This window comes from Rousettus aegyptiacus, unplaced genomic scaffold, assembly GCF_014176215.1.
Source record: "Rousettus aegyptiacus isolate mRouAeg1 unplaced genomic scaffold, mRouAeg1.p scaffold_m13_p_6, whole genome shotgun sequence".
Classification (NCBI taxonomy): domain Eukaryota; kingdom Metazoa; phylum Chordata; class Mammalia; order Chiroptera; family Pteropodidae; genus Rousettus; species Rousettus aegyptiacus.
In genome coordinates, this window is record NW_023416309.1 from 54693777 (window position 1) to 54721176 (window position 27400).

General features: G+C 55.7%; 1 protein-coding gene across 1 annotated transcript in view; it reads left to right on the forward strand.

Annotated features, from left to right (window-relative positions):
- The window catches only part of BTBD16 (BTB domain containing 16), a 36828-nt gene that overhangs the window by 6196 nt on the left and 3232 nt on the right, over positions 1-27400 (forward strand). The window contains exons 3-11 of the mRNA XM_036223627.1: positions 1609-1752; positions 4705-4794; positions 5888-6002; positions 6752-6821; positions 8065-8195; positions 15094-15213; positions 24186-24277; positions 25113-25195; positions 26759-26836. Of these exons, the coding sequence (XP_036079520.1) occupies positions 1609-1752; positions 4705-4794; positions 5888-6002; positions 6752-6821; positions 8065-8195; positions 15094-15213; positions 24186-24277; positions 25113-25195; positions 26759-26836 (923 nt within the window). The remainder of the gene's footprint in view (positions 1-1608; positions 1753-4704; positions 4795-5887; positions 6003-6751; positions 6822-8064; positions 8196-15093; positions 15214-24185; positions 24278-25112; positions 25196-26758; positions 26837-27400) is intronic.

The following is a 27400-nucleotide window of genomic DNA, read 5'->3' on the forward strand; positions in this document are numbered from 1 at the left end:
GATTTGATAAGGAGGCTTTGAATCGGGAGACCGAACAGAAGCCCTTTCAAGCACGGGCCAGGTGTTCCTCTCAGCTCTAACGAGACCAGAGGGCTTTCCTGAGTTATAATCAAGAACCAGACTAGATCTGTCCAGCTGAGAGAGGCTCATTGAGCCTCACAGGAGCCTAGACAGGTCAGTTCCTTAAAGGAGCGATGGTGGACGGTCAGAGCCAGCCTTCTTCCCCGGAGGCGCTGAGCGAGTCCTTGTTGCCTGTCAGCTCCGGCTGACGGGGGCCTGAGTAGCCTGAGGCCATTTCCTGGCCCCGGAGAAGAGGCCTGGGACTGGTCACGATGTCCGCCTGCATCTGCCGTCCTGTAAGCAGAAGTGGACGGCCAGTGAGGCACGCGCTTTATCCATAGGTCTCTCCTCCTGGCTAAAACCACCCCAGCGGGGTGGGATCCTTTCAAACCCAGCAAAACAGGACCGTCACCTGAGGGGACTGATCGAAGATCTGAGACGTGAACCCAGGTGCTGAATCCCGGCACCAAACGATGTCGCAGAGCTGGCGAATGACAACAACCACAATAATAATAGCGGGAGAGGAAACGGGTCCCCAAGGTCACGTAGTCAAAACAGGAAAGAAGTAGCTGGGGCTGGTGGCCCCCAAGGTCCGCGTCCGGCGCGTCCGGCGCTGAGATTTCGGGGTTTGGGGGTCACCCGGAGCACCGCCAGCTCTGTGCTGAGGGGAGTCCGGCCAGCACAGCCCTCAGGCCTCGCCTGGCCTGGCGTCCCTGGAGGCCATCTGCCCCTCCTGTCAGTCCCTCTTCCTTTTGGCCGTCTGCGCTGCTTGTGGGTGAGACCCTCCCTCGCGTAAAGCCCTTTCCGGCCTGCGACGAGCCTCGTCACGTCTCACATCCTGCTCTCCTTCCACACCTGTGAGCTGGTTCTCAACGGTCTTCATTCCCTCAAGGGAAGTGAGGCTCACAGAACTCTGCTCCCTGGCGATGGGCCTTTCGATGGCTCTTGCCTTTCAGGACGGTAATAATTAGGCACCGATAGCCCATTAGTTTTCCACAGGGAGCTGGGCACTGATTTTGCTCCCCTGGGGACTTTGAGAAGTGTCAGGAGACACATTCATTTGACTGTCACTTCCCGGGGGACCGGGCTACTGGGGAGAGTCCAGGGGTTCTGCCAAACATCCCCCAGCACACAGGCCAGTCCCCACCAAGGACGACTATCCAGCCTGAAGTGGCAACAGTGCCGAGGCTGAGAAACGCTATAATGGGGAAAGGCAAGGCGAGGCCCTCCGAAGTGTGCCAGGCAGCACCCCCCAGGTGGGGGGCAGCCCATGAGCCCCCAAAGTCCTGCGGCTTTGGCCGGCCACCCTCTTATCGCGTCCTGTGTTACCTGTGGGTCTGCCCGTCGCATGCCCCTGGGAGCCAGGAGGCTCCCTGAGGCCCTCGCCATCATCTCCAACACCTCATTTCCGGAAGGCTGAGCACAGCCACCTGCCCGCTGCTGTCCGCTCAGTCACTGTGGCGGGACGGGAGGAGCGTGGGAGGAGGGCCCGCGGCTCCAGGACGCGTGCTCCCGAGCCACCCGCTCGGCGCCGTCTTCTCTCCTCAGTTGTGATTCTCGAATGCCTGGGCCTCCAATGGGAGCTCCACCTGCCCCAACTTTTCCAGTCCGAGACCTTGACCAAGCTTTACCTGGCGGCCCAGGGAGAGGAGACCTCAGACCCCGTGATGGAGCTCGAGAAGCTGCTGCAAGGTACGGTCTCGCCGGCAGGCGGCACGCAGCCCGGGCACCCAGCACGCAGCCCGGGCACCCTCTACTTTCAGAGACTCCAGCTCGGCTCGATGTGGGGACCACGGTCACTCCGCGGTGACTCAGGGCATTGCCTCGGTCTCCCCAGCCATGAAGCAGGTGATAGTTCTTACCGGAGACCCGAGGTGATTGGGACGGTCCCGCGACGGGCCTCCCACGTCGGCGCTCTCGGCAAACGCGTTATTGTCCCCACAACTACCGGGCACTGTCCGCCAGCCAGGACGCACCCTCGGCCCGCTTCTGCGAGAGGAGGTTGTGGGTTGTGCGGAGTCTCCCGATGGCCACACTTGTGCCGTCGGCGGCTCGTCGGGCCCTGAGTTTGCTGCTCAGAGGCTTACGCGTGGTCATCGACTTGATTTTTCTTTTCCTCCCTGTTTTCTTCACACCACCTCACTCCAAAAAAGTGTTCGGGCCACGTCCTGCTTTCTTTCCTTCCTTTTTTGACCCTCGTACCCTCAGCCTCCCGTTATCTGCCCATCCGTCCCTCTCCGGCAGCCTCACCAGCCTCTTCTCTGGGTACAGAGATTGGCGACCTCTCGGGACAATCGCGGCTTTCGTGTTCTTGACGGCATCTGCGTTGCTGCCCTGGGGTTAGCAGCAGGGGACGTTTCTGACCAAGCCCGGGGCGGCGGGCCCTGTGGAGACGCAGCCCCCTCGAGCACCCCCGTGCAGGCCACACGACGCTGTCCCAGCTGCTCGTGGCTTCCGCCAAGCGTCCAGGGTCAGCTGTGGTTCGGCAGGGCCCGCTTACGCTCCAGGAGGATGTCCGGGAAGGAAAGGGCACTCTTCCACCAAAATCGAACCGCTCTGGCCTCTGAGCACCTCAGAAGCACGTGGCCAGAGTATCGCGACTCATAAGCAGGTGCCATGGGAAAGCCAAGGCCTCGTCCTAACAGGCTTTGAATTTTTATTTAAAATGGAGGAATGTTAATTCTGTCTTCTACCTACTCTGACTAGGGTATAGCGGTCCTAAGAAGGAAGAATAGGGGAAGAAGGAAGGAAGAAAGGAAGGAAAGGAAGAAGAAGGAAGAAAGAAGGGAAGAAGGGTACGGAGGAAGAGGAAGGAAGAAAGTCAAGGGAGGAAGAAGGAAGGAAGGAAGGACGGAGAAGGAAGCAGGACGGAAAGGAGGGATGAGTAGGAAGGCAATGAAAAGGCGGCAGTAAGGAAGTAACAGGACATCCAGGAGGAGGCATGAGTGACGGAAGGCTTCCGAAAGTATGTCCTCCTTAACTTCATTCCCTTCTTCTTCCTACTTCCTCCTTCTTCTTTCGTCCTTCCTCCTTCCTTCTTTCCTCCTTCCTTCTTCTTCCTTCCTTCCTTCCTTCCTTCCTTCCTTCCTTCCTTCCTTCCTTCCACAAATGTTGAGTACTTAACTGATGCATTATGCTAGGAACTTAGTCACTCGCAATGATGATAGAGCATGACAATAGCACGGCACATGATGATACTGACCACCACCTCCTGAGTGCCTACTGTGTGTCAGGCTCTCACGTGCGTCATCTCATTAATCGCTCCCAGTGCGGGTGACTGAGAGAATGGAACATGTGGACGGGAGGCCGTGCAGTGACCCAGGAGAGGAATACAGAGCCAGGAGCCAGGCCCTGCACTTAGTAGGTGCTCAACAAGTATTTGCCAAATGAGAGCCTGAGCGGAGCCAGGTGCCGTGCGCGTGCTGAGGAAAGGCTCGGGGGCCTGGCTTGCCTGAAGAAAATGGATCTCCGTTCTCTCTCTTTTCCTCTGCAGTCTTTGCAGTTGCAAAGTGTGACAGACTTTCTTGCTCCTGATTCATGTCATTTTCCGTGGCCCAGAACCTCGAGCTTGCTGGGCTTTGCGATGCCGGTAATGGAATCCATTCATCCTATTCATTCGGCAAACATTCGCTGAGCACTAGTGTGTGCGGGACTGGGCTCGTTCCGGGGACAGAGTGGCAAGTAAACCGTCCAGTGTGTCTGCCCAACAGATAAACCCAGCAGGCGGGGGAATGGCAGGCGGGGTAACGGCAAGCGGGGTAACGGCAGGCGGGGTAACGGCAGGGGCTAGTCCAGCAGGTAAACCAAAGCCCATTTGGGGGTAGGGCGTGCCCCCTGACCTATGAGGTCAGGCAGGCTCCTGATGGGGGAGAGAGGGAGCCCCAAGACTCTCGCGTGGAACAAAGTATGAGAGGGCAGGTTTGGGGCCCAGCGGGAGGGTCCTGGGGCCACCAGAGGGGCTTTGGCTTTGGGCCTGAGGCCTGAGATGCTGCAGGGGACCTGAGGGTCATGTGCGTTGGGACTCACACTCTAGAATGGCCCCGAGTGGATGGGGGGTATGGCGGCGGGGCAGGCCGTACCTTCCCCTCCTCCCGGAAGCCTTTGGTGGTGACGCCCCTCTCTGGAGACCTGTGGGGCAAAGTGTTAGAGCCACTGGGTAGACGCCTCCGTCCCACATTCGTCCTTCAGCAGGTGGTCGCTGTGCTCCTGCTCGAGCCAGGTATGGGCCAGGCGTGAGCCAGGTGCCCGGGGCGAAGGGAAGTCCGAGTCCCAGCCCTTCTCCTCACACTGCTCACGGCCAGTGAGAGAAGGCGGGGAGCAGAGGAGAGGAAGGGGGCGGGTCTGGTGCTGCTCGATGCAGCGCGAGCATCTGTTTCCTGGTTCCCACGACCGCGCGAGGTCGCTGGGGAAGCTGACCGGGGGGCACGCGGGAGCACTACCATTTTTGCCCCTTCGTGTGAGTCTTCGACTACTTCAGAATGAATAATCGCTTCAAACAATGCATCCACTAAACGAACAAGCAAACAAACGGAACGGGCGCGCGCCAGGGGCCAGGCCGGGCGAAGGCAGCGAGCCCGACGCGGCGTCGCCCGCGATTCGCGGTGGCGTCACGGCCTCGCACCCTTACGCCGCCTCCTCCACCAGGGCCCGCACCCCGCAAGACCAAAGAAAGACCCCCCGTCAAGAAGATGATCATTTCCTTGAAGATCAACGATCCCCTGGTCACTAAAGTTGGTAACGTACACCTCTCCCCCCTCTCAGAGGAGGCCGCTGGACAGATGGCCACCCAGACGCTAACGACGACAAACGGAACCCGGCCAGCCCGGGGCACGCCGTTCAGGGCTTCTCCCCACAGACGGCTCTGCCCGGTCCGCAGAGCGGGGGAGGGGCGGCGGGGCCACTCGGGAGAATGCCGCTGACATGGCCGCTCGTCCTGGTCCTCGGGAAAGAGACATGGGGGACGCAGAGGGGGAGGCGAGTCACGAGCTTCTCGGACAGACCCAGGGAACATGTAACTGCCCTCCCGGGTCACGGGGGACCACCCTTGCCCCCCACAAGCACTTGACCTGCACTCGACTCACCGCTTCCTGCCCAGGCCCCTCAGTGGCTGGCTTCCAACAGCAGAGGCCTCTCTCGGGGGGCTCCCTTGGGCTTACCCCCTCCCTGGCCCATCCTGGCCACCTAGGGACATGCTTCTGTGTTCATGTGATATACGTGTTGTCACATGCGTTTCGGTCTGTAAATCAGTGCGTCAGGCAATGATCCCCTTAAGCCCTGGTGAGGCCAGTTGTCCTCGGAGTACACCAGTCCCCTCCACAGCTTGGGGTGAGGCGGAGCTGGGAGTGAGCCGCGCACCTCTGCTCCCGACTCACAGGAGCTCAGACCCTAAAGTCCCCGAGTCTCCTGGCTCCTCCCAGGAGTCCTTGATCTTTTCAAAGGCTGCAGACTGCGAGGAAAATCTCCTGTAAGTTATATGTCATCTCCAGAGGAAAAAAACTGCACCTACACACACACAGCGTTCTGCGCATTGGGCATCACCTCCCTGCACGGGCCGGGGCCCCGGGTTAAGAGAGAACCGTGGCCCCGGACACCAAGGACGGGCTCGCGGGAGCGTGCTTGCGGCAGGCACCCCGATGCTGCGGCTCCATCCTCGGTCTCTTCTGCAAGGCTGGGAGCCTGTGCGGTGTCTGTAATGCACCTGTGGCTGCCCAGCCAGCGGACACTAGAGCATCCAGCAGCGGCGGGGGCCGGTGCCTGCGAGTGAGGGAGGTGGGGTGCAGAGCCCCGCGCTGATGGCTCTGTCTCGGTGCTGCCCCCCGCCCCCCAGCCTTCGCCACAGCCCTGAAGAACCTCTACGTGAGCCAGGCGGAGGTGAGCCTGGAGGACGTGCTGGGCGTACTGGCTTCCGCTCACACCCTCCGGTTCAGCAGCCTGTTTCAAAGGTGAGGGGTCTCGGCGGGGCGCAGCCAGGGCCAGCCCTGGGAGAGATCGGAAGGGGGTCCCCCGATCCATTTCATGGAACATTCCTCTTCTGGGGGCCAGGACATCCGGGGTTTCTTTGCGCAGAGCACGGCTCTGCGTCTGCGAAGGAACCAAGCTCCGTTTCACACGAACACGTCCTCAGCACATAGGGGAGCCCGTGCCCAGCAGCACGCTCGTTCCGATCAATGAGTCCTGACTCACAGGGATGAAACCCAAACGCGGGGGATTCGACGCCCAAGCGCTAAGTGTCTCCTCGGCACGCGAACCGTGCTTACCACCTCCACCCGTGTTTCTCTTCGGCTGCAAAAGTCTGTTCATTTCGTTCACGCGCACAAAACCTGTCCGTGAGAAGACAAGCCGACTTTTCCCATCACCTTCAGGGCTCATTCCCCCCACTCATTTCCGATAGAGACTTGTTTTTCCTTATAAATAGCATCTTTGTTTTTACACACGTGACACGTGGGCACTGCAGATCTTACGGGAGAGAGAAAAGGGCAGAGATCAGAGTCAAAACTGCCCCTCCGTCCAGGCCTGCGGGTCCCACTGGCCCACCTGGGGGAAACGACAGGAGCCCCCGTTCCTCAGAGGGCGCCCCTTCCGCCAGCCGGCCTCCTGGCGCCGAATGTGGACCCCGGGAGCCGCCTGCTCCCTGAAAGCAGCCTGGCGGGGAGGGGGGACCTCGGGGGCAGTTCCTGTCCTGTCCCTGCAGGTGTGTGGCCATGATGATGAAGGGACTCGAGCCAAGAAACATCAAAGACTTCTACCTGACCGGCCGCAAGGTGAGGACAAGCCCGGACAGGGCAGGTAGCACCCGGGGGGCATGCGAGAGCACCCAGACTCTGGGCGTTCACACACCAGGCCCAGCTCCCCAAAAAAATCTACCCAAAGGCACCAACATGAGGGTGAAGTGTTTCGTTTCGCCAAGTGAACGAGTTTGAAAAACCATTTCGAAAATGATATTTTAAGACTTCAAAAAGTAGAAAACTTTGATCTTAGAGTCGGGGGGCGGGGGGAGGGCACGTCACAGCCTTTCTTGCCAAAATAGCAGACAACCTTCCGGGATATTCTTGTTGGAGTTGAGTGAAATGTGTCCTACCTGGGGCCAGTCAGCATGTCAGTGCTGGGAATAAACGATGTACTCTGACTCAGAAAACCAAGACCCAAGGAAGGGAGCTTCCCCGCCAGGGCGACGTGGCGTAGCGTGGCTGTGCTGGGCTCGAACCGCAGGCCTCCTGATTCCGCCCTCCTCCGTGAGGCCACCGTGGTCCCGAATGGGCACACACACCGGAACAGACACGCTTGGCCGCGCCTTTGGTTCACACACAATCAGTGTGTCACGATGCTCTTAGAACTGGCTTCTAAGAATGTTCTAAATGCCGGCTTTGCCAAAGACCACTCACTGTCCTTCCTTTCACTCCACTGGTCATCAGAAAGTCACGCGGTGGGTGGCATCTCTGCATTCCGGCCAGCATTTCTCAGGCACTCTGGTCTGGAGAGGACCGTAGCCCTGAGGACAAGGAAGGTGTGCTAGGCCCTGTCAAGCTCCCTGGCCCTGGGAGACCTTTGCCACTCCGCTGAGCTGTCGTTTTGGGGTCTATGCCTGAGAACCCCACGTGGGGTTCGCCCTGCATGGTCATCAGTCACCGGCTGCAGGCCAGGGATTTCAGCGCGCACGCCCTCTGGTCAGACCACCGGGGTTCGCACCTGGCTTCTGCCACTTACTCGTGTGACCTCAGGTAAAAGCAGGAATCTTGGAGCCTCAGTTTCTCCCTGAGAAAATAAGAATAATAACGAACCTACCTCACGGGGTTGCAATGAGGATTGATTTAAATCCAACTAGTGCAGCACCCTGAGCAGGGCGAAATATTATCTGCTGCAGTTTACGTATCCTGAAGAAAAAAGGTTTGAGCACATCTACAGCGTGACACTCCTGAGAGCACGCTTGCCATCTCATTGCAGTCCAGCAGAGGGCGCTTGAAGGTCAGGGATTCCTTTACCCATCCGCTTTTCTTGCCTTCTCAGTACAAGGAGGAGCAGCTCATCACCGCCTGCGAGAAGTGGCTGGAAGTGAACTTGGTCCCTGTGATGGGGACGCAGATCCACCTCCGGAAAATCCCAAAGGAGCTGCTCCACAAAGTGCTAAGGTCGCCCAGGTCAGAGCCAGTTCTGGGGTGTGTGTGTGTTCATGTGTGTGTGTGTGCGCGCACACATGTGTGTGTTCACGTGTGCATGTTTGTGCATGTGTGGGGGGTGTGCGTGTGTGTGTGCGTGTGTGTGCATGTGGGTAGGTGTGCATGTGTGCGTGCATGCATGCATGCCTGTGTGTGTGCTGACTGCAGTGTGTGTGTGTGTGCATGTGTGTGTGTGTGCATGTGTGCATGTGCGTGTTTGCGAGTTGGTGTGTGTGTGCGTGCACGCATGTGTGCATGTGTGTGTGCTGACTGGGGTGTGTGTGCATGTGTGTGTGTGCCTGCGTGTGTATGTGTACGCACGTGTGTGTGAGTTTGTGTGTGTGTGTGTGTGTGTGTGTGCACGCATGTGCTCAGCGTCGGACCTGGTGGGGTCTGGGGGCACGGGGCTGCCACGCTCCAGCAGAGGCAGCACCCGCACCCCTGCTGGACGAGCCCAGTGTGCAGCGCCCCCTCCACCCCAAACCTCCTCCTCTCATGGACAGCCGGGCCTTGAGTCGGGGCCAAAACTGGGGTGCTTTGTGTGGGGACAGGGCGGGGGCACCCTTCACGCCATTCACCGCGGTAAGGTCCCTCTGGGTGCCGCCGTCTCATTACTCACCCGGTAATTCATTAAATAATTGCCTAAGTAATTTTTTTAAAATCCTGCCAACATTAATATACATTCATGATGGAAACTTTGGGGAACAGGGAAAAACAGAAGAAGGAAAATAAATTAGTTTATTTTCCTAAATTAGTTTCTATCTCCAGCCCCGACTCCTCTTGTGACCAGCTCTGGACCCAGACATCCAGTGACCTGTGTGACCTCTGCCAGTTAAGGCCAAAACCCGACCTCTGGTGGCCCTGCCCTGTTACTGCCCCCTCCGCTCCCCCCAGTGTCGAGGCCTCTCAAGCGAGCACCTTGGGAGTGCCCTGGACGCCAGTTCATGCTCACTCCCCCGGTGCAGGGAGATCAACTTCCAGAGGGCGCCAGCCACCGGGGGCCTCTCTCTCCATGGACGCCCGCTAGAGCCCAAACCCCCCCCCCCCCCCCCCCACCCCGTCTCATCGGGATCCCCAGGGACCTCTGACCCAGGGTCTTGCATCCACTCTCGACTCCCACACATCCCCGGCCAAAGGGCCTTTGGCACTGCCTCCTCCTCACACGCCTCGGGGCAGCAGGGCCGCTTCCTGCGGCCCCGGCCCCATTGAGCTCCCTGCCACCTACGGGTCCTCTGCGCCTTGGCCCCTTCCCGCCTGAAGCGGCTGTTCCCAGCCGGCTCCTCCTCGGCCTTCCAGTGCTCCCGGACACCTCCCTGGCTTAGCCTTTTAGATTATTTCCAGTGTTCGACCATATAAATTAAATTCCTAGAAGTGAAATGACTACGTCAAAAGGAAGTTCTGTTTGCTTTTATTAGTGTTTTTAAATAATTTCAAACAAAAATAATTTCAAACAAACAAAAAGTACAAGGATAGGACAAAGAACGTCTGCACACCCTTCACTCTGCTTTGTTCACGCTGCTGTTTGCTCCGTCATTTGCACCTGTTTATCTACACACACTTTTTTTATTTTTCTTCGAATCCTTAGAGGGCAAGAAACATATACTATTTGCCCTATAAGGGTTCAGAACCTCAGTGTTTATTGCTTAATATTATTGCTTAATAAAAAGAATATTTTAAAATACAATCACAAAGCAGTTATTAACTTCAGGAAATTTAACATTGGCTTAATGTCATTGACCCGATACTGTTCTTTATACCTTTTTTTTTGGGGGGGGGACCATTTAGGGTCATATGCTGCATTGCCTTGCCATGTCTCTTTGGAATTCTCTGAAAGACTTTTGATACCAACTGCCAGGTTACCACAATTGTATTCTTTTTGGGTGGATTTCAAAAGTGAGAACTAAATTCTACGAAAAATTTGAATGGTCTATTAGAAAAGAAATCTTTACTCATGCTTGTGTAGTGAGAAAATTTCTGATTTCAGAAATTAGATCTAGAAAGAATTATTTCCCCCGTTGGTTCCGATTTACTGAGCAGCTTGCGATGCCCTCAGAGTACAGAGACATGAAGTCAGTGGAACAGTGTTTGAGAAGTCCTTGGGGGTGCGGGTCCTAGAAGCGGCCCCGGGGCCCTGGGTGGGCCGCCGGGTCCATCCCCCACCGATCCGTTCTCCCGCCCCCCAGCGGAGCGAGGGTTACACAACTGACTGGTGAAGAGAAGAGAAACACCTCATCCATCAGACTTTTCACAACACCGCCTCTCCCTCGGGGAGCCTGAGCTGCCCCTCCCTGGCAAAGGGGAAAAAAATAACTGACCACAGCCAGGACGTTAGCATGGCCCAGGCGTCAGAAAACACGCCGGGCAGGGAAAGAAATCAGGAACATTACGTGTCCGACGTCTAGACTCACACGTTTGGGGAAACATGACCGATGTGGAAACTGGGTCCTGCCCCTGAGCCCCTCCCCACGAGCTGTCTGCACAGACCGCCCGTGGCTCTCCCGGTGCCAGCAGGCAAGAGCTCTGCGTGGACCGGACATGTCATCAGTCCGTGTGCCCTGGAGTGACCAGGCCGACGGCTCCCCGACTCACACTTTCCGAAGCGAAACCTCCCGGCCGCGTGGGTGTGCAGGGGCCACCTGCTCCGCGCCGGAGGGAGGGAGCCAGCAGAGGGCGCAGAGGAGGGGCTCGGGCCACACCCAGCGGCAGGTGCAAGTGTGGGAATTTACCTAACGCTCGGGCCCCACAGACCACGTGACTGAGAACTGACCTTTGGGCAGGTCGAGACTTATCGACCACTTCTGGGGTGCGCCGTGCAGCGTGCGGTGTCTCGTTCAGTCCCCGCGACCCCAGGCAGTAGGTGAAATTACTGTCCCTGAGATAAGAGGGACGATAAACGGCTGGGCTGGGCTCCGGCGCACGCTCCAAGGTCCAGGCTCCCACCAACACCGACGCGTCACCCCTCACGCGTGGTGGGGGCTGGGGTTTCCCGGCAGGGCTGGAGCGTCCCGGGAAGTCACGTGGCCTTAGAGCAGCTGTGTGGAAACGTCAGCACCCCCCACCCCGGTCAGGGACGGAATGTCCCTCGGTCCCGCTGAGCTGAGCGTAGACTGCGGCCCGTCCCCTAGGCTCGTGGTCGTGGTGTTTGGTCTCTCGGCCTCGACAAACAATATCCATCTGTCAGCAGATGCTTCGGCCTCGGGTGCCGTCCGCCTTCCCCTCCCGAAGTCCCTTTGACCTCATCTTCCTCCGGGTTTCGCTTTCCAGCTTGTAAACAACCTGGGATAAAATACACACAGTTTCCCCGCCCTCCTGGGCCTCTGGTCTTCGTTCATTTGCCCGGGCCTTTGGTTTCCCGTTAACTTTCTTCTTAGAGGTCACCGCTAGGTTCCCCTGCTCTAACTGTAATGTTTGAAAGCTTCGTGCTGAGTTCTGTTTTCCTGGAAGCTAGAGGACTCGCAGGGTCATCTAGTTCCTCTTTGCATGACCGGGAGGGGACCGCGTCCCTCTCTGTGTGTGCACCTCTCCCGTCTGTGATTCAAGAGCCTTGAGGGCTCAGGACTCCCCTGGAAGAGCCACCCCAGTCCTCCACGGCCTGCCTGTCTCACAGCTTTTCCTCTAGTGTCTGGAACACCTGTGGGCGTCCCTCGAACATCGTAGTTCCTTAAGCTGATGCTTCTCTGGCTAATAACGAAACACCCCCCAGGTATTGAGCACTTGTGTATGGAGCACTCGGAGTAGGTTATCAGGTCTGGCTCCTGCAGCAACCCAGGGAGCGTGGTCTGTTTGCTACCTGCGTTTTGACCCGTGCGATGGAGGTACCAGGAAATACAGGACTGGCCCGAGCTCCCCACAAGCAGCACGGGAGTTGGGGTTCAGTCCTGAGTGGCCTGCAGACCCATCATTACCAGCCCATGGCGCGCTCTGCTCCAGGCTTCTCTTCCTGATTGATGGTCAAGATCACTAAGGATATCAATGCTCATGTTTTTCATTGGAAAAAATTACAAACGTAGCAGGATAATACGAAACCCAATCAGACCCACCTCCCAAATGAGCAAATGGTAACATTTTGTCGTAAGTTAAGAAATGAAGTGTTACCGATAAAGCAGAAGTCACCTGCGTCCCCTCCCAGCCACAGTCCTTGTCCTTCCAGCCTCCCTCCCTAAAGACAACGCAATCCATGTGACTACATCCTTACTGCATACACGTATGTCCACAAAGCATGTGTCATTGTTTTGCAAAGGTTTAAATTTCAAATAAACGTTCTCACAGTGATTGTAATGTTCTGTAACTTTGTTACTAACACCCCACGATGTGTTCTCTCCACGTTGATGCTGACATATCTGAGTAGCATTTTTAATTGAATCGTGCAGACGTCCCATGAATGGATAGACATTCCGTGGAGTTGTTTCGTTCCCTTCCTAACGACCTTTTGTTTTGTTTTGCGTGGATTCATTTTTCGCTATGACGATCGGTGCTGCGGTGAGCACCCTTATTCATATTTTCTTGTTCGTGGCTTTCTTTAGGGTCTGTATTCAAAAGGAGGCCTTTGTTATGTCTATACAATTTTCTCAAAAACAAAAACAAAAGGACAATAGTGTCTTGTGGAGGACATTTTTTCTTATAAAGAACAGACACTAGTTACACCCCAAGAGCTCCTAGCGAGCGCCGGTAAACACACTTAGAACAGCCTGGGCGTTCATCCGTTGGGGGGACTTTGGGGTCTCTGCCCGTTCCGTCTCGCTTAAGGCCAGCAGAGTTCCTCGGCAAATGAAAATGCGTTTGGATGTACTCAGGGTGGCTGTTTCATGAAGAAACGAATGCTCTAGGGTCCTAGTACTGGGCCTAACGACAGAGGACTTCATTTCCACGATTACCCTTCAACATAAACATAAAGCCGGGATCCGATTCGTGATGCTCCCATCCCTCATGGCTGCTACCCTCCTGTCTTTGGTAAGGTCACTAAGAACCTTCGAGGCTCGGGGACTTCCGGCATGGATTCTGCCCCAGAAGTCACCTTGCTCCCCAGCACAGCGGTGGTTGAAGTCCTGTCAAAGTTCGTTGTGGGGACATCACACCAAGTGACATTGCCCCCCTGCCTTAACCGTTATTGCCCAGACAGTGACAAATTCGATGCTGTCTGGCCATGGTCAGAGCCCATGTATCTGTAGGTGGCCTGAAATCAACTAAGAGGAAAGAGACAGTTCTACGGTGTCCAGAAATAGAATGAGAGGTGGGTGGGTGACATTTCCATTGCCCTTCGGAGTCATGACTTAGCTTGGGTTTCCGCCCACCACAGCCACTTAGCGGTGGGTGAAAAGGCTGGGATGTATTTTGAAGCCAGGCAGCCATCTCCACGGTCAGAGGTAGAAACACTGACACGACTTCTTGGATAACGGGTCTCCAGAGGCCGTTCGAGGGGCCGTCTGGGACACGTCCCTACTTCACACGTGGAGAGCGGTCGCCGCTCTTCCTCGTCCCTCGTTTCTTGATGAGAGGCCTCGCGCTGCTGCGGGCGAAGCGTGGACCAGGACCCGGCCCTGCCACTCGGGAGTTAGAGCCGCCACCCGCCGAGCACGTTACGCGTGGCAGGCACCGCGCCGTGCCATCCGTATGTGTGCGGTCAGCTCAGTGACGGTGCCCGAAGATGTCCCCATCCCAACCCCCGGAACCTGTGAGCATGTTAGGTCGCGTGGCCAAAGGGGATCACAGTCACGGATGAAAGTAAGGATGACCTGAAGATGCAGCCGTGATCCTGGATGATCAGGTGGGCCCGATGGAATCACAAAGTTCCTTCAGTGCGGAAGAGAGAAGCGAAGGTCAGGATCACAGGGAGGTTTGGAGACGCTGTGCCGCTGGCTTGAAAATGGAGGAAGCGGGGACAAGCCCGGGAATGCGGGCGGCCTCTGGGAGCTGGGCCGGGCAGGGGGCGGTTCTCCGTACGAGCCCCCAGCAGGCACGCGGCCCTGTTCACGCCTCGATCTCAGCCCGGCAAGCTCTGCTGTGCACTTCTGACCTGCAGAGCTATAAGCTGATATTATGGTATTATTAAGCCTCCGGGTTCACGGCAGTTTGTTGCAGCGGGAATGGGAGACTCGTACAGTGTGTCACCTCGAGGAGCCTTCGCCACCGTCCTCTGAGCAGCCGTTGTCGTCACCGTTTCATGGATGTGTTGGCGGCCGCAGGACCGCTCAGCCTCCTGAGGCGGAGTTCGCAGACAGTCTGGGGCAAAGCCCACCTCTGCCCAGGTCTGACCCCAGGCTTGTGTGACTTCGGGTAAGTTACTCATGTTTTAGCACTCGGTCCAGGCTGGAACTCCAAATGACAAGAGAGCCCCTCAGCGCAGGTGCAGAATGTAAGGGGGCATCGAAAGCCCTCCGTCATCGAGAATAGGCGTGTCTCAGTCGAATATTTCAAAATGAAAATACGGAAGACCGTGGTGGACAAAATATGAGCTTTAGGTAAACGTGGGATCCACCTCGATGTCCACATCTCTAAGAGGAAGGGCTATCCATCCCGGCTTCGCAGGACTGTGGCACGGAATGAAATAAAAATGGGCGAAAACGCCTGGGGACTGCCCGTCTGCCACTCGGTGACGGCGGCAGGCGGAGAAAAGCTCAGGCTTCGGCGTGCAGCCGCGGAGGTTCAACCCCCCGCTCTGCCTTTCACCAGCCGAGCGGCTTTCAGCACGTCACGCGACGTCGCTCCGTGTGTGTGCGTGTGTGTGTGTGTGTGCATGTGCGCGCACACGTGTGTGCGGCTGCCTTACAGACTCGGGTGGTGCTGCCTCTTTCCTAATCTCACTTTCAACTGTTCGTTTTATTATCGACGGTTCGGTTTTTACTGTTTCTAAAAGGTTTTCTCCATCTTTCCTTTCGACCAGGCTGTTTACTTTTAGCGAGTTTCACCTCCTGAAAACACTGCTTTTGTGGGTCTACTTGCAACTAAACCACAGAATTCAGACGCTTCCAGCATACGAGACCGTGATGGCATTTTTTAACAGGTAACACGACTTACTGTTGATTGATGACATGCACATATACTATTGGGTTTGGGGTTTTTTTTGCTTGTACTATCAGGAGAAAATGTCAGTGATATTATTTTTCACAGCATCATTCGGAGTGCACAGAATGCAGTTTTCTGTATGGGGCCTAAGACTGTGCGATACCGTTGACCAACTTAGATGCTTGAAAAAGCGAATGATATGTAGGTGTTAATAATATGAGATAGTCATGTTCCGTGCCCAGTTGAAGACATGATACAAAAGTTGCTTCTTTTATGCAGGAAAATGCCATGCTGCATTGAGCTTAAAACTTCCTATTTAAAATGTACCTGAATTAGACCAGGTCATTCTCATTGATAGGTCACTAGACAACATATGAAATGCTGAGTTTTCTGGACAAATGAAAAAGCATTTAAATATACAAAGGTTTCATAGACTTTGTCTCGTTTCTTATACTCTAAACTTATAAATTCCGAAAGTTGTATATCTCAACATTTAAGTGAAAAATAACAATCGCGATATCATAATGGGCTCCCTTTAATTCTGCTGACTAAGTGTAGTCATTCCGACTCGCGCTTTCTGTTTGCGATCTCATGGAATCTGCGTAATACCCAGGGGCCGGTGCCATGGTTCCCATTTTCCGTATGAGGGAGCCAAGGCAGAGCTGGCAGAGGTCATGCAACTGATACAGGGTGGAGTCTCACTTGAACCCAGACCCTCTGAATCCCAGGACGCTCTACTGCCCATTCCTAGAATGACAGAGAGGACCCTCTCTTGCCGGTCCAGCTGGTTTGGGGGCAGCCCCCTGGGCACGGTGTTCGGAAAGATCCTGAGCCGGCTTCTAGGTTCGGTGGTGCCGTTAGCCAATTACGGCTGCTACAGCCTTGGGGTGCATGTCTTCCCATCCCTGTGTCCCCCTCTGCCTGTGAGCACTTTCTGTCTATCAAAAGTGCCCCCATGAGCCGAATTAGCCGGGGCAGCATGGGGCCAGAAGCAGGGTGGGGGTGAGTGTGAAAGCAATAGTTGATGGGTTCCACGTGGTGCCTCCTGAGCCTCTATTAAAACTGTGTGACATATGCTCACGTCCCCCAAGCTGGCTGTGGAGTGCGGTGGCCCTGTAGCCAAAGACAGTCCCAAATGGCCCTCGGAAGCTCTGCCGTAGACAGGAAGTGACCGGTGGCCATGCCTTCAATGTCGGGTCGATGCTCCCGCCCCCCACATCAGCAGGAATGGGGGCCCCCAAGCAGCACAGGGTGTTCAAGGGAGCAAGACGCTCCATTCCTTCTGCACGTGCGCGTTTCGCGGATAAACACGTCTTCCACGTCTTCATCGGCACGCGGACCGCGTAAGCCAGGCTTTGCCTGCATCATTCCGAAGCACTTGATCTTTTTCTGGAACATCTGTGTGCCGTGTTAGCCAGAGAGGCCATTTTTTTCTGCCTCGTTATTTGGGGAAAGTGATATTCGGTGCCAGAATGAGAGGTCCTTTGCTTCGCTTCCATATAATTTGCTCCGAACCCCAGTGTGTTAATCCTTCCCCGCCCCCCCTACGCTTTCAATCACCCTGGAGACACTTTGTCCTGCGGGTCACGCGCAGCAGCTTGGCTCCCAGACCGAAAGCGTGCGGGGACCAGGAGGTGGGACGTGAGCTAGAATGCCGGCAATGCGCGGGAACCGTGTTAAGGTGAGAGCAACAGGCAGGAAGGAGAGGGCTGGAGTGTTTGGCCCCCTCCACTGAAAGTGGGGTTTCCTCGGCCTTCCCGGGCTGGGCTCTCGAAGGCGCCCCTCACAGGTGTGCGTTTCTCACCTGGCGGCTCCTCCATTCCTCTCAAACGTACGCTAATTCTATTTCGACCGCCATGCTGGAAACCATCTGTGTATTTCCAGATCTCCTCGCTGTCCCCACCTAGGCATGCTGACAGTGTCTCCTACCCGGGCCCCAGGTTCGGTGAGCACCCTGCGGGAGTGGCGCCCGCGCGCCTACCCCGGCCCCCTCCCTCGCTCCATCTCCCCTCCCTTCAGCAGGTTTTGTGTCCTTCAGGAGGAAAGATGGGGCAGTCTGGACCTCGGACGCCCTTGTGCTGCGGCGGCCCGTCCTCTCCCATCTTCGAGGACCGCGTGGCTTCTGTGTAGGATCGCGGGTGATCCTCCTCCCATGCCAGCTCACTCGTCTGCCCCAGACCGGTGGCACCGATCACGGGCACCCTCGTCAATGGCCCCCACCTCCCGAATGGTGTCCCGGAGTCCCCAGGCTCCCCGGCCTGATGCTCCCGCTTCCCCACCATCTGTGCTGCCTGCTCTTCTCCGCCTCTCCACCCAGGGCCTTCCGGACCCCTCGGTGCATGCCCGTGCCCCGCCTCCCCAGGGACATCATGAGCAGCTTACAGGAAGCTCGCCTGGCACTGTGCGGGACACATGATAGCGTGTGAAGTAATGAGATTTCATCAGACATTTTCATGTGGGCCGATTACCCTCAGAGAAGCGGATCTCAGTGTGCTGGTGTGAGATTCGGAGAACAGTGTGTCTGCAGCGACCAGAGGTCATAGGGACCACAGACAAATGTCCGTTCTTGTTGACAGGCGATGCCTGTTTGGTGCACCAGACTGGGAAGCGTTCTAAGGCTTTCTCTAGGCTCGGTGAGAAAGAACGTCTCGGTGGGTAGGTTACTGACATCCGCCCGGATGCGGGAGCAGACACTGGCGCCCCGTGCTCCCTGTTTGCCTCTCCTTCCTGAGGATTCCCAGGGCTGATCAGCAGCAGTGCAGGGCCTTGAAGCTGTTGGGGGGCTGGTGGCCCGAGGCCAGGGCTGCAAGAAGGCACCTGAGATCCCAGGGATGGAGAAGGGAGCCTGCAGGAAGTCACGATCAGCCTGGGGCAGAATTGGGCCACCGGACAAGGTGATCTTCACAGTTCAGTGAAGCCAACGAGGGTGGCTAATCTGTGGCCACTGATGGGGACATGCTAGGAGCATTTCAAGCTGGGGCGGAGGGGTGGACCCCGTGGGAGACAGGGTGCACAGGCTTGGGAATGAGAAACGAGAAGTCGTCTGTCTGGACCCATGTGTGAAGTTGCCTCTCGTGATGAAATAATTTAAATGGCAGGGTGGTTTTCGAGCTACGTCCAGAGTGGACATTCTCAGGCCGTAACAATATGGGAACTTCCAAAATGGGACTTTATTTCCATAATGCGGAGGCAGAGGGACAAGCCACATGAATATTAGATAACCAGCCCCGGGACCCACAAAGAATGAGGGGTGTGGCCCCGGCTGGCCCAGCATCCGAAAAGGGTTTAGAGCAGTAATTGAGTAAAATGAATCAAATGCCCCTTTTCCTGGCTGTCTTAGCGGCATCCAGAGACGGACTAAGGCTTTGAAGAGTTGACTCCTCCTGCGAATAAACCCAGGCCTTTTCTACTCTCCCATTCTCTTTTATTCATTGATTTTTTTCCCCCCAATCATGCATTCAATTAATGTTTTTGAACATGTACCTTGTGCCGGGAAAAGTCGAAGGGGCAGTTTCTCTACCTGGCCAGGTGTTCAGGAGCATCTTCGAGCTTATTTTCATTGCCGTCCAAGTATATCGGCACAGGAAGTAAACACGCACACACACATACACACGCCCCTCGGCGCCCACAGCCTGTTTTCCTGGCAGTGGTTATTTTAGAAAAACAAACAGGCCGTCCAGAATTAAATTTAAGATTTCCTTGTAGGGGAAAAAAAAAAAAAAAAAAAGCAAAGCTGTTGCCTTGGTCCGTGGAGGAAATGTCATCACTTGACTCCACTTAGCAGTCTGAGAAGTCCAGGAACACTATGAAGACTCATCAGCTGGAGGAGAGAGAGCCAGAGGCAGGCAAATGTTCGCTTTTTAAAGAGTATTTTTAACGAGAGTATAAAGGATGTACAGAAAAGCACACCAGCCTTACGTAAACAGCAGTGAATTTCCACGAGTGCACCCGCCTGTTTAATCAGCACCCTGACCAAGGAGCAGAACTTGACCGGCCCCGTAACGAGATGCTCTATCTCAGCCATGGCCTGTCTCAGAGATCTCGGAGGTGAGAGCCAGTCCTTCACGGACCTTCGGTTCTGGTCCCCGGTTGATTTATTCGTCATTAAGTGGGTCCCTCTCAGACACTGCACAGCTGAGTTCCCGCGATGGGCTCACAGCCACCCTGGAAGGCGGTCATCGAAAGTAGTGGAGCCAATTTCCATGCAATGCCGACGTCTAGATTTCCCCGGCCCCTGCAGGTGTCTCCCCCTTCCTGTGCCCTGTCCAGGTCTGACCCAGCCTTTACGGAGCCAGCCAAGGACTCCTCCAGGAAGCCTTCCAGCATCTCACTTGCACAGGGAATGCTTTCCTCTTCCGAGCTTCTCTCTGCAGAGAGAATGAGAACATGCGTGGGCTGCGTAGGGTGCACCGGCCCGACAAACCCAGTCCCGCCTTCCCCCGTATACTGTGCGAGGGGAGCCACCCTTGGCCCTGGAACCCACTGATGCCTCGAGGGGAACACTCTACGATGCTGTGTGCCAGGATGGGCAGAGGCCGTGTGTCCCTTGCGATTCATGGATGGCATTTGCAGATGCGGCCACGGAGCCATCATGAAACTAGGCACCTTGGCATGGCAACTCTGATCTCTTTACCAGAACATTCATTTTGAAATACCCCGTGAGTCATGGGCAGAAGGACCATAAAACTGTTTTCTCTCCAGATCATTCCCCCAGCCCTAGGCGGGGAGGCTGATGTATTTGAGGACAGTGGGGTTTCTCGTGGCTTGACTTTTGGGTTTCTTGCTGCCTCATTTCTTCTCTGGCTCTGACCAGCACCGCCCTGACCCCCCTTTAGTTTGGCTCCCTAGAATCCGATTCTCCCTTCTTTTCCAGGTTTTCAAATATCATCAATTACTATTCCTTACGCACTCGGCACTTCCCTCACGCGGCTTCTTGACTTTCTACCGATACTGGGCAGCCCCAGGCGGTTGGCGTCCACAGGACGTGGAGACATGGGAGGAACACAGGAGTTGACGTGTCTGGATACAGGAGACGCTGCGGAGGGCAGGGCACTCACCCTGAGACGGGTTTCTAGGCCCAGCGCTGCCTTTGGGCGAGGGCGGGCCCGTCTTCAATTTCATAGTCAGGATGACGTGGAACGAATTGGGTCTTGAGAATGTCTGATAGGGTGTGGCCTGACACATGAGCCTGGGGCAGCAGACGGGACCCCACGAGCACGGGAAGGTCAGCCTGGTCTGCGTGCACGCACGTGCGTGTGTGTGTTCAACGCTGACGGCCCTGAGGCTGAGACCAGCTCTGCCTCTTATCGGCTGGAAGACTTCAGGCGAGAACCTAACCTTTCGGCACGATGATTAACAACTCCTGCTTATCAGGACCAGTGCATCGGTGCGCTCTGGCTCGGAGAAAAGTCCAGCACAGCTCTTGAACGCGGTGACCGTTTCCTGGTTCTTGGGTTTCAGGAGATGCCTGGGTCTTCTATACTGAGCTACGTTTTGAGTAAAACCGTATTCCTTCCTTATCACGAGTTGTTGCCCCTCAAATGTGTATTTTTTTTTAAACTTCACCTTAAAATTTATTAGTTCAGATATTTTCACATAAAATGTTTAACCCTAAGTAAGTTTTCACCCTAATTCTTTTTTATCATGGTAAAAGATCCATAACATAAAATTGGCCATTTCGACCATTTTTACATATTGCTGGTGACCCTCGCCACCACCCACCTCCAGAACCGTCTTCCTAAACTGAAACACTATGCCCCTTAAATGACAGCTCCCCGCGCCCCGCCCCCGGCCCCTGGTAACCAACACCTTACTTTCTGTCTCTATGACTCCGACTACTCCAGGTGCTTCAGGTTAGTGGAATCGCACAGTATTTGTCCTTTCATGCCTGGCTTATTTCACTTCGCAGAAAGCCCCCACGTTTGATCCAGGTCGTAGCAGGTGTCAGAATTCCGAGGTGTATACGTGTGGCCTCCAACTTTTGATGGTTTCGACTTAGGATTTTTCAACTTTACAACAGTGTGACGGTGGCACGCATTCAGGAGGAACCTTCCTTTGAACTTTGAATTTCGACCCTCTCCCTGGCAAATGATGTGCGGTGCGATGTGATGCTCTCGTTGGGCTGAGTGAAGCCGGAGATGATCTCGTCCGGCCGTAGCTAATGGGGGGGTTCTGAGCCCGTTTACGGTGGTCTCGGCTAAGCTAACAGTGGGTTAGGTGGATTCAATGCATTTTCCACTTAACAGTATTTTCGACTTTTGATGGGCTTATCAGGACATAGCCTCATCGTGTGTCAGGGAGCATCCGTGTTTTAAGGCTAACGTTTGCAGGGCTGGGGCTGATGGAGGCCCGGGTCTGAGACTGTGCAGAAAGGGTGAACAGTGGAAGAAGCGAGAAGGTCGTGGCTCAGAGCATCCCTCAACTTACAGTCCTAGCGGTGGGAGGAGTCTTGCCCTGGGCACTGCCTTTTCAGGGCCTCTGTCCTTTCAGGAGGAATTTGTCCCCAGGGCCTGACAGCAGGACCCGGGGCCAACCTGGATGTGTCTTTCAGTATCAAGGACCCGGGAACAGTCCTCCCTCCCTTCAGGGGCCATGCCCCAAGGTTTCTCAGTGAACTTTAGGAGGCAGAAACCATGGCCTGAATTTCGTCCCAAAAAAGTCAGTGCTCAACTCAAAGGGGATTTTTACAGACAGAGCTCGGTGCCAGGGGAAGCGGGGCCAGCCTTTGATTCTGCTGGCAAAGCCACGCAGAGAGTTCCCCCGACTTAGCAGCCGGCCCCCTCCCACTTTAGGTGACTTTGGGTGAATGCGCTCGTCATGGGTGGAGCAGACGTCTGTGCACCCAGACAGCTGAGAGGAGCCAGGTGTGGTGGCAAGCAGACTGGGCTGGACTCGGGAGACCTGGGTGGAGACTGGCTTTATCACCGTCGACCTTGCTCGACCTTGCTGGGCTCTAGGGCCGGGGCTGCACTGACTGGTTCAAGAGGGTGGACCACGCGCCTCAGATGCTTGGAAATGTTAGGAAATCAGCAGTGGAGGCCACCGTTTTCTTCCTTTGAGGTGGCCCTTGGCTCGGTGTAGAGAGGGGCAGTGATAATGAATGCCCCCAACGGCGATCCATGACCTTGACCGGCTTGAGTCCAGATCACTTTTCCTGGCATGAGAGGGCAGTGGCGGTCATCACGGGGTACCGAGGAGTCGCTGGGTCCCAGCAGCTGCGCCAGGCTCCTTATGAGCCTCGTCACCTTGACTCCTCTCAAACACCCGGGCAGGCACATGTGGCTACTGTCCCCACCTGACAGAGGAGACCGAAGTTGACGGAGACTCAGTCCCATGACTGATGGTCAGAGGGCCCGGGACTGGAGCTCGGTCTGTCTGACTCCAGAGACCAAGCTCAGGGACCTGAAGCATGCACGGCCGGACGATAGACGAGCTGACCCGTGAGTTCTCCAAGTCAGACACCATCAGTGCCACTTCGCGGTGGCCCAGAGGGCTCGTAAAGGCCAATCCCTCATCTCGGAGCTCTTCCTGAATCCTTGGGGAGAGGAGTTCCATCTGGCGAGGCCCTGGCTGGTGCTCCATGGGGTCAGAGTACCTCTCACAGGCTCTCTCCTGCTCACCCAGCAGCCTCCCCACCCAGCTGCAGAGCTGGTGCCTGGGGACTTCTGAGCTGGAGGAGAAACCCTTTCTCTCCTGGGCTGAAACTGTGTGTGAGCTGCAGCTTCGCAAACTCACTCCTCAGGGGCAGCCCGCTAGCCTGTCCCACCTGCCCTGCCGAATGGAGGGCCGGTCCCGGAATCAACAGCACTACACTCTTGAAAGCATCAGCCTTCCTTTACTCACGCTGGATCTGGCCCCTCCCAGAGACAGGCACCTAGTAAACCAGAGACCGTCCTTCTAATAAATAATCATTGATGTAAATCAACTCATTTGCCTCTGCACCCCTCTTCCCTCCCGTAACTCCTAAGCACCCCTAAAGCTGTCTCTGGGGACCACTGATGTGCAGAGGAATCGGAGAAGCCCAGGAATTCCCAGATCTTCTGAAAACAAATGGTCTCTGCGGCAGGTCCACAGTCACCCCCAGCAGAGGCGGGACACACACGCGGGGCCAGCAGTGTGTCCAGTCTGGCCGGGACAGAGTGTGATGTGGACATCACTCTTGATTCATGGAAAAATAATCTAAAAGTGCCCTTGGCTGGTCTCCCACAGGATCTGCCTTGAGGGAATGACTTTGAGTTTCCAAAGGGACTTGGAAAAATTATTCTCCGTTGTCCCCATATGTGAAAAGTGACCATGTTAAGAAGCAACTTGTTTCTCACCCAGAGCCGGGGACGTGTGTCTGCTCGAGGGGAACCGGGTCTCCTCCCAGCCCTGACCTTTGGCCACGTGGAAACTCACTGGGGCTCTGCACCAACACCGACTGTGGCAGACCCGGTCGTGAAACCGACCGCCGAGGCCACTTACTCCCCCAGAAAGGGCTTCCGCGGTGCCTTAGTTGGCCGCTTATTCAAAAGGCAGCCTGTGTAGAAGAGGCATCAGCAGTCCCGGGATCAAGCCCTGCCTGAGCCCTTGGCTTTTCATCCGTAACATGAAGCCGATGATACTTGCCGTTGGGAAGTTCATGAGATTCAAGTGAGACGCCGTGTCTCGAAATCATCTGTAAAGTAACAAACGTTGATCGGGGATTTAATAAGCACTTGCTGGGCGCCCGCTGTGCACAGGGCTCAGCAATAGCGGGCGAGGGGAGCAGAACCACGGGTCTCACTGTGATCCCCAGAGTCGCCCCTCGCAAAGGTGATCCAGCCGCTTCCCCCTTCCATCCCTGTCCCCCCTCCAGAGAGAACCAGGCGCCGTCTTCGCCTGGCTGGTGGAAGCACTCGCCTTCCGATGTGGCTTCCACTAGCCCTACCTAGCTCCTTCTAGGAAGGAGTGTCCTGAAGGCCTTTTATTCCTCTTTGTGCCTCTGCTAAGCTTCCCCAAGAAGTGTTCCTTCCTGGAGCGAGACATGGGACACGGCCTGATGTCGCTCTTCCTTTGCCTGCGCCTGCACGGCGTCACCAAAGGTAAGCGGCGGCCCCTGCGCGTGCGCCCACGGGAAGGCTGTCGGGGCCCCGGCCCACCCGATGCCCCCAGGGAATTAGCAGCTGAGGTCGGATATTGTCACTTCCAAGCCCTGAGACTTTGGGGAAGTCACTGCCCGGTCTCAGTTTATTTGTCTGTCAAATGGCTCTAAGCGGAGCGTCTGTGAAGTGTGATGGGCGGGAGGGGCTGTCGGTTCTGAAGGAGCTCCAGCCTCCAGAGGCTGCGTGATTTGTCGTCTCATCAAGCACCCCACCTCTCAGACCAGCGACCCCTCTGCTTCCTCTCGGTCACTCGTTTGCTGGTTCGGGAGAAAAGTCTGGAATTGTGTTCCAGACCTGACCTCCCCCAACCTCAGTACTCTGGACCCAGGGGGAAAGTGACTTGGAAAAAAGAGGGGAATACTGGAGAGTGTGTTTTGGGCAGCGCAGCAGGCCACCCAGTGAGATCTTTGCATCTAAAAGGACATTCGAGAACTTTTCCAAAGCCATTTCCAGTTATCCAGATAAACCTAGTAGCTCTAAAACCCACGGACAGATGATGGAGCCCAGGCAACTTTGTTCAAGTTGCTCCTAGACACTCCAAAGACACTGATCATGTGATTGCAACCTGCCCTCCTGGGGCAGCATTGTGGGGGCGGGGGCTGGGAAGCTTTGGGGGAGGTGCTCATAATGTCCCCTTTGGGCCCCACACACCTCTGCCTCCCCGGGCCTACCGTTCTCAGCTTCTGACTTCCCCCTCTTCCTCTCTGTGAGTGAGACCTCTGCGATTCTCTTAGGAATAAATCCATAAACCTGTTCCCTTTGTGTTTCTTCCAAGGCAAGGATCTGGAGGAGTTAAAGCACATTAACTTCTTCCCCACGTCCTGGCTGGTCCGGGTCAAAGCCAACCATTACCACGCAGTGAGTGGGGCTCAGCAAGGAAACAGTTAGCAAAACTTATCGCCTTTCTGACTTTGCTTTTTCCAGAGATGTGTTTTGCATTTGAAACCTCTGGGCCTTTGAGGTGGAGCTATCTGGGTTCTCCCCCAGGGGAAGCGGGGTGAGCTAAGCCTGGAAGGGGAGGTGGGAGGGGGCCCAGCCTTGGAAAGGCCAGTGCTTAGAGCATCCGTCCTGTTGACCTAGAGAGTTAGATGGGGTCGGGGAGCACCAGCCACACCTCCCTCCCAACCGAGTCCCCGTCAGACACAAATGTCACATGCTTATTACTGACACAATGTTTTTAATGCAGAGAAATTGAAAGAATCTCATACCCTCGAACCCACCACCCAAAGACAACCACAGCTAACATCTCATTGCATTTTATTGCCTTTCACCCTTTTCTTTTAAACGTACTTGATTAAACGGGCTTCCTAACACCATTTTTTAGGGGCTGCAAACTCTTCCGCCAGAAGGATAGTCTATAACCAATGCTACTTTGACTTCGTTGTAGAAAATTTACAGTGTTTCTGATTGTTAGCCATTATGAATACCCGGATGGAGAACAGATTTGTACATCATGGTTTATTGTACTCCACATGGAATTATTTTCTTATAGAAGATTTTCAAGAGTAGAATATTCTGGCCCCAATTAGTCTTGATTTACGTTAACAAGTTTGGGACCAAATACTCTCCCCCAGGGATAACCGAGTGTGCCTCGTTTAGTACGTGTCCAGCGACGTGGCCTTTTCGTTTCAGACCACTCTTGTTCATTGAGAGGCGAAAACAGCGCCTCATTTTTTATCGTGCTTTTCTTTTATTGCTGCTCACCAGGAACATTTTTCCATGGGGCATTTCTCCCTTTGTGGATTGTCGGTGCAAACTGTCGTGCTTTTATATTTCCAGCTTTGCATTTTTAGCGATGAAGTGGGGCAGTGTTTGGGTTGGGACGACTTATGAGTCACCAGTTAAAATTCATTTCAGCTCAACAAATACCTATTGTAATGGGCAGAGCACGGAGCTCAGGGCCCCCGCAGCAGATAAGGGCTCCGTGGAACCGGCTTCTCTGCCACGGAACTCAGGACTGCTCTGTGACACAGAGCGCGGGAGGGGAGGCCGAGCTCCGGGGCCGGACGCCTCGGGAAGACCCCGCTGCCCTCTTCACGTCCTTCCGACCCTGCCCGCTTCCTTCCTCTGGCCCCCGGTCGCCAGTGCCAGCCTCCCGAAATCTCAGCTCGCACGTGGAGCCAGCCATGCGGGGCGCCCCGTGCCCTTGGCTGCAGGGCTGTGATCGTCCTCCGCCTCCTGGTCACTGTGCTTCCCTGGGCACGTCTCCTCTTCTCTGAGAAGCGTCCTCTGAGAGCAACGTGCACGGCACCTGGCACCAAGGAGGATTTCAATGAGCCCCGCAGCCCGGCCGAGTGGCTGAGAGCAGAGTCCCCAGACAGACTGTCTCTTGAGCGCAGGGGTGTCGTGTGGATCAGGGGCCCGGTGTGAGGACGATGTGGGGGGTCAGGCTGCCAGTAAGCTGTGTGTGTTTCCCTTCAGCTGGAGAACGGGGGTGACATGACCTACCTGAGCGACCTCGCCACCCAGGCCATGAGATTCGGGCTGATGTTCAACCAGGTACTGATCACGGGGTCTGAGAAAGGGGAGGAGCTGTCCCCACCTGCACTTGGCTAGGGACCTTCGTAGGGTCACTTCATACCTCTGGCAGGAAGGTCAGGGCAGAAGAGGTAGCCACAGGCGTCTCTTCTCCACCCTAAGAAATTATCAAGACAGGGCCTAGGACTGGCCGCGCAGAAACCTGCTGCACACACCCACGTCCTCCCCGCCGTTCTGGTTTCCCGGGGGTGGGGGCACTTCCCTGGGACACCAGACTTCCCATTCTAAAAGCAGGAAAGGCCTGGGCAAACTGGGGTGAGCAAGTCGTTCTTTTCCCCACAAACATCAAGAGAGAAACCACTCCGAGCCCGGGTTTGCGGTTTCGAGACTGAACCTCCTCCTCTGGGCGGTGGTGCTGACGAGCACCAGAACCAAATCAACAGTGGGTCGGGGAGCTCGGCCGCACGGTGTCTGGTGGCTCAGTCACCATGGGAGCGTCTGGGCCGGTGGCCGTCCCCGCCTTCCCTGTGATGGGCACGATTCGCCAAGAAATCACTGATTTCCAACGTCTTTAAAGCCAGCCCG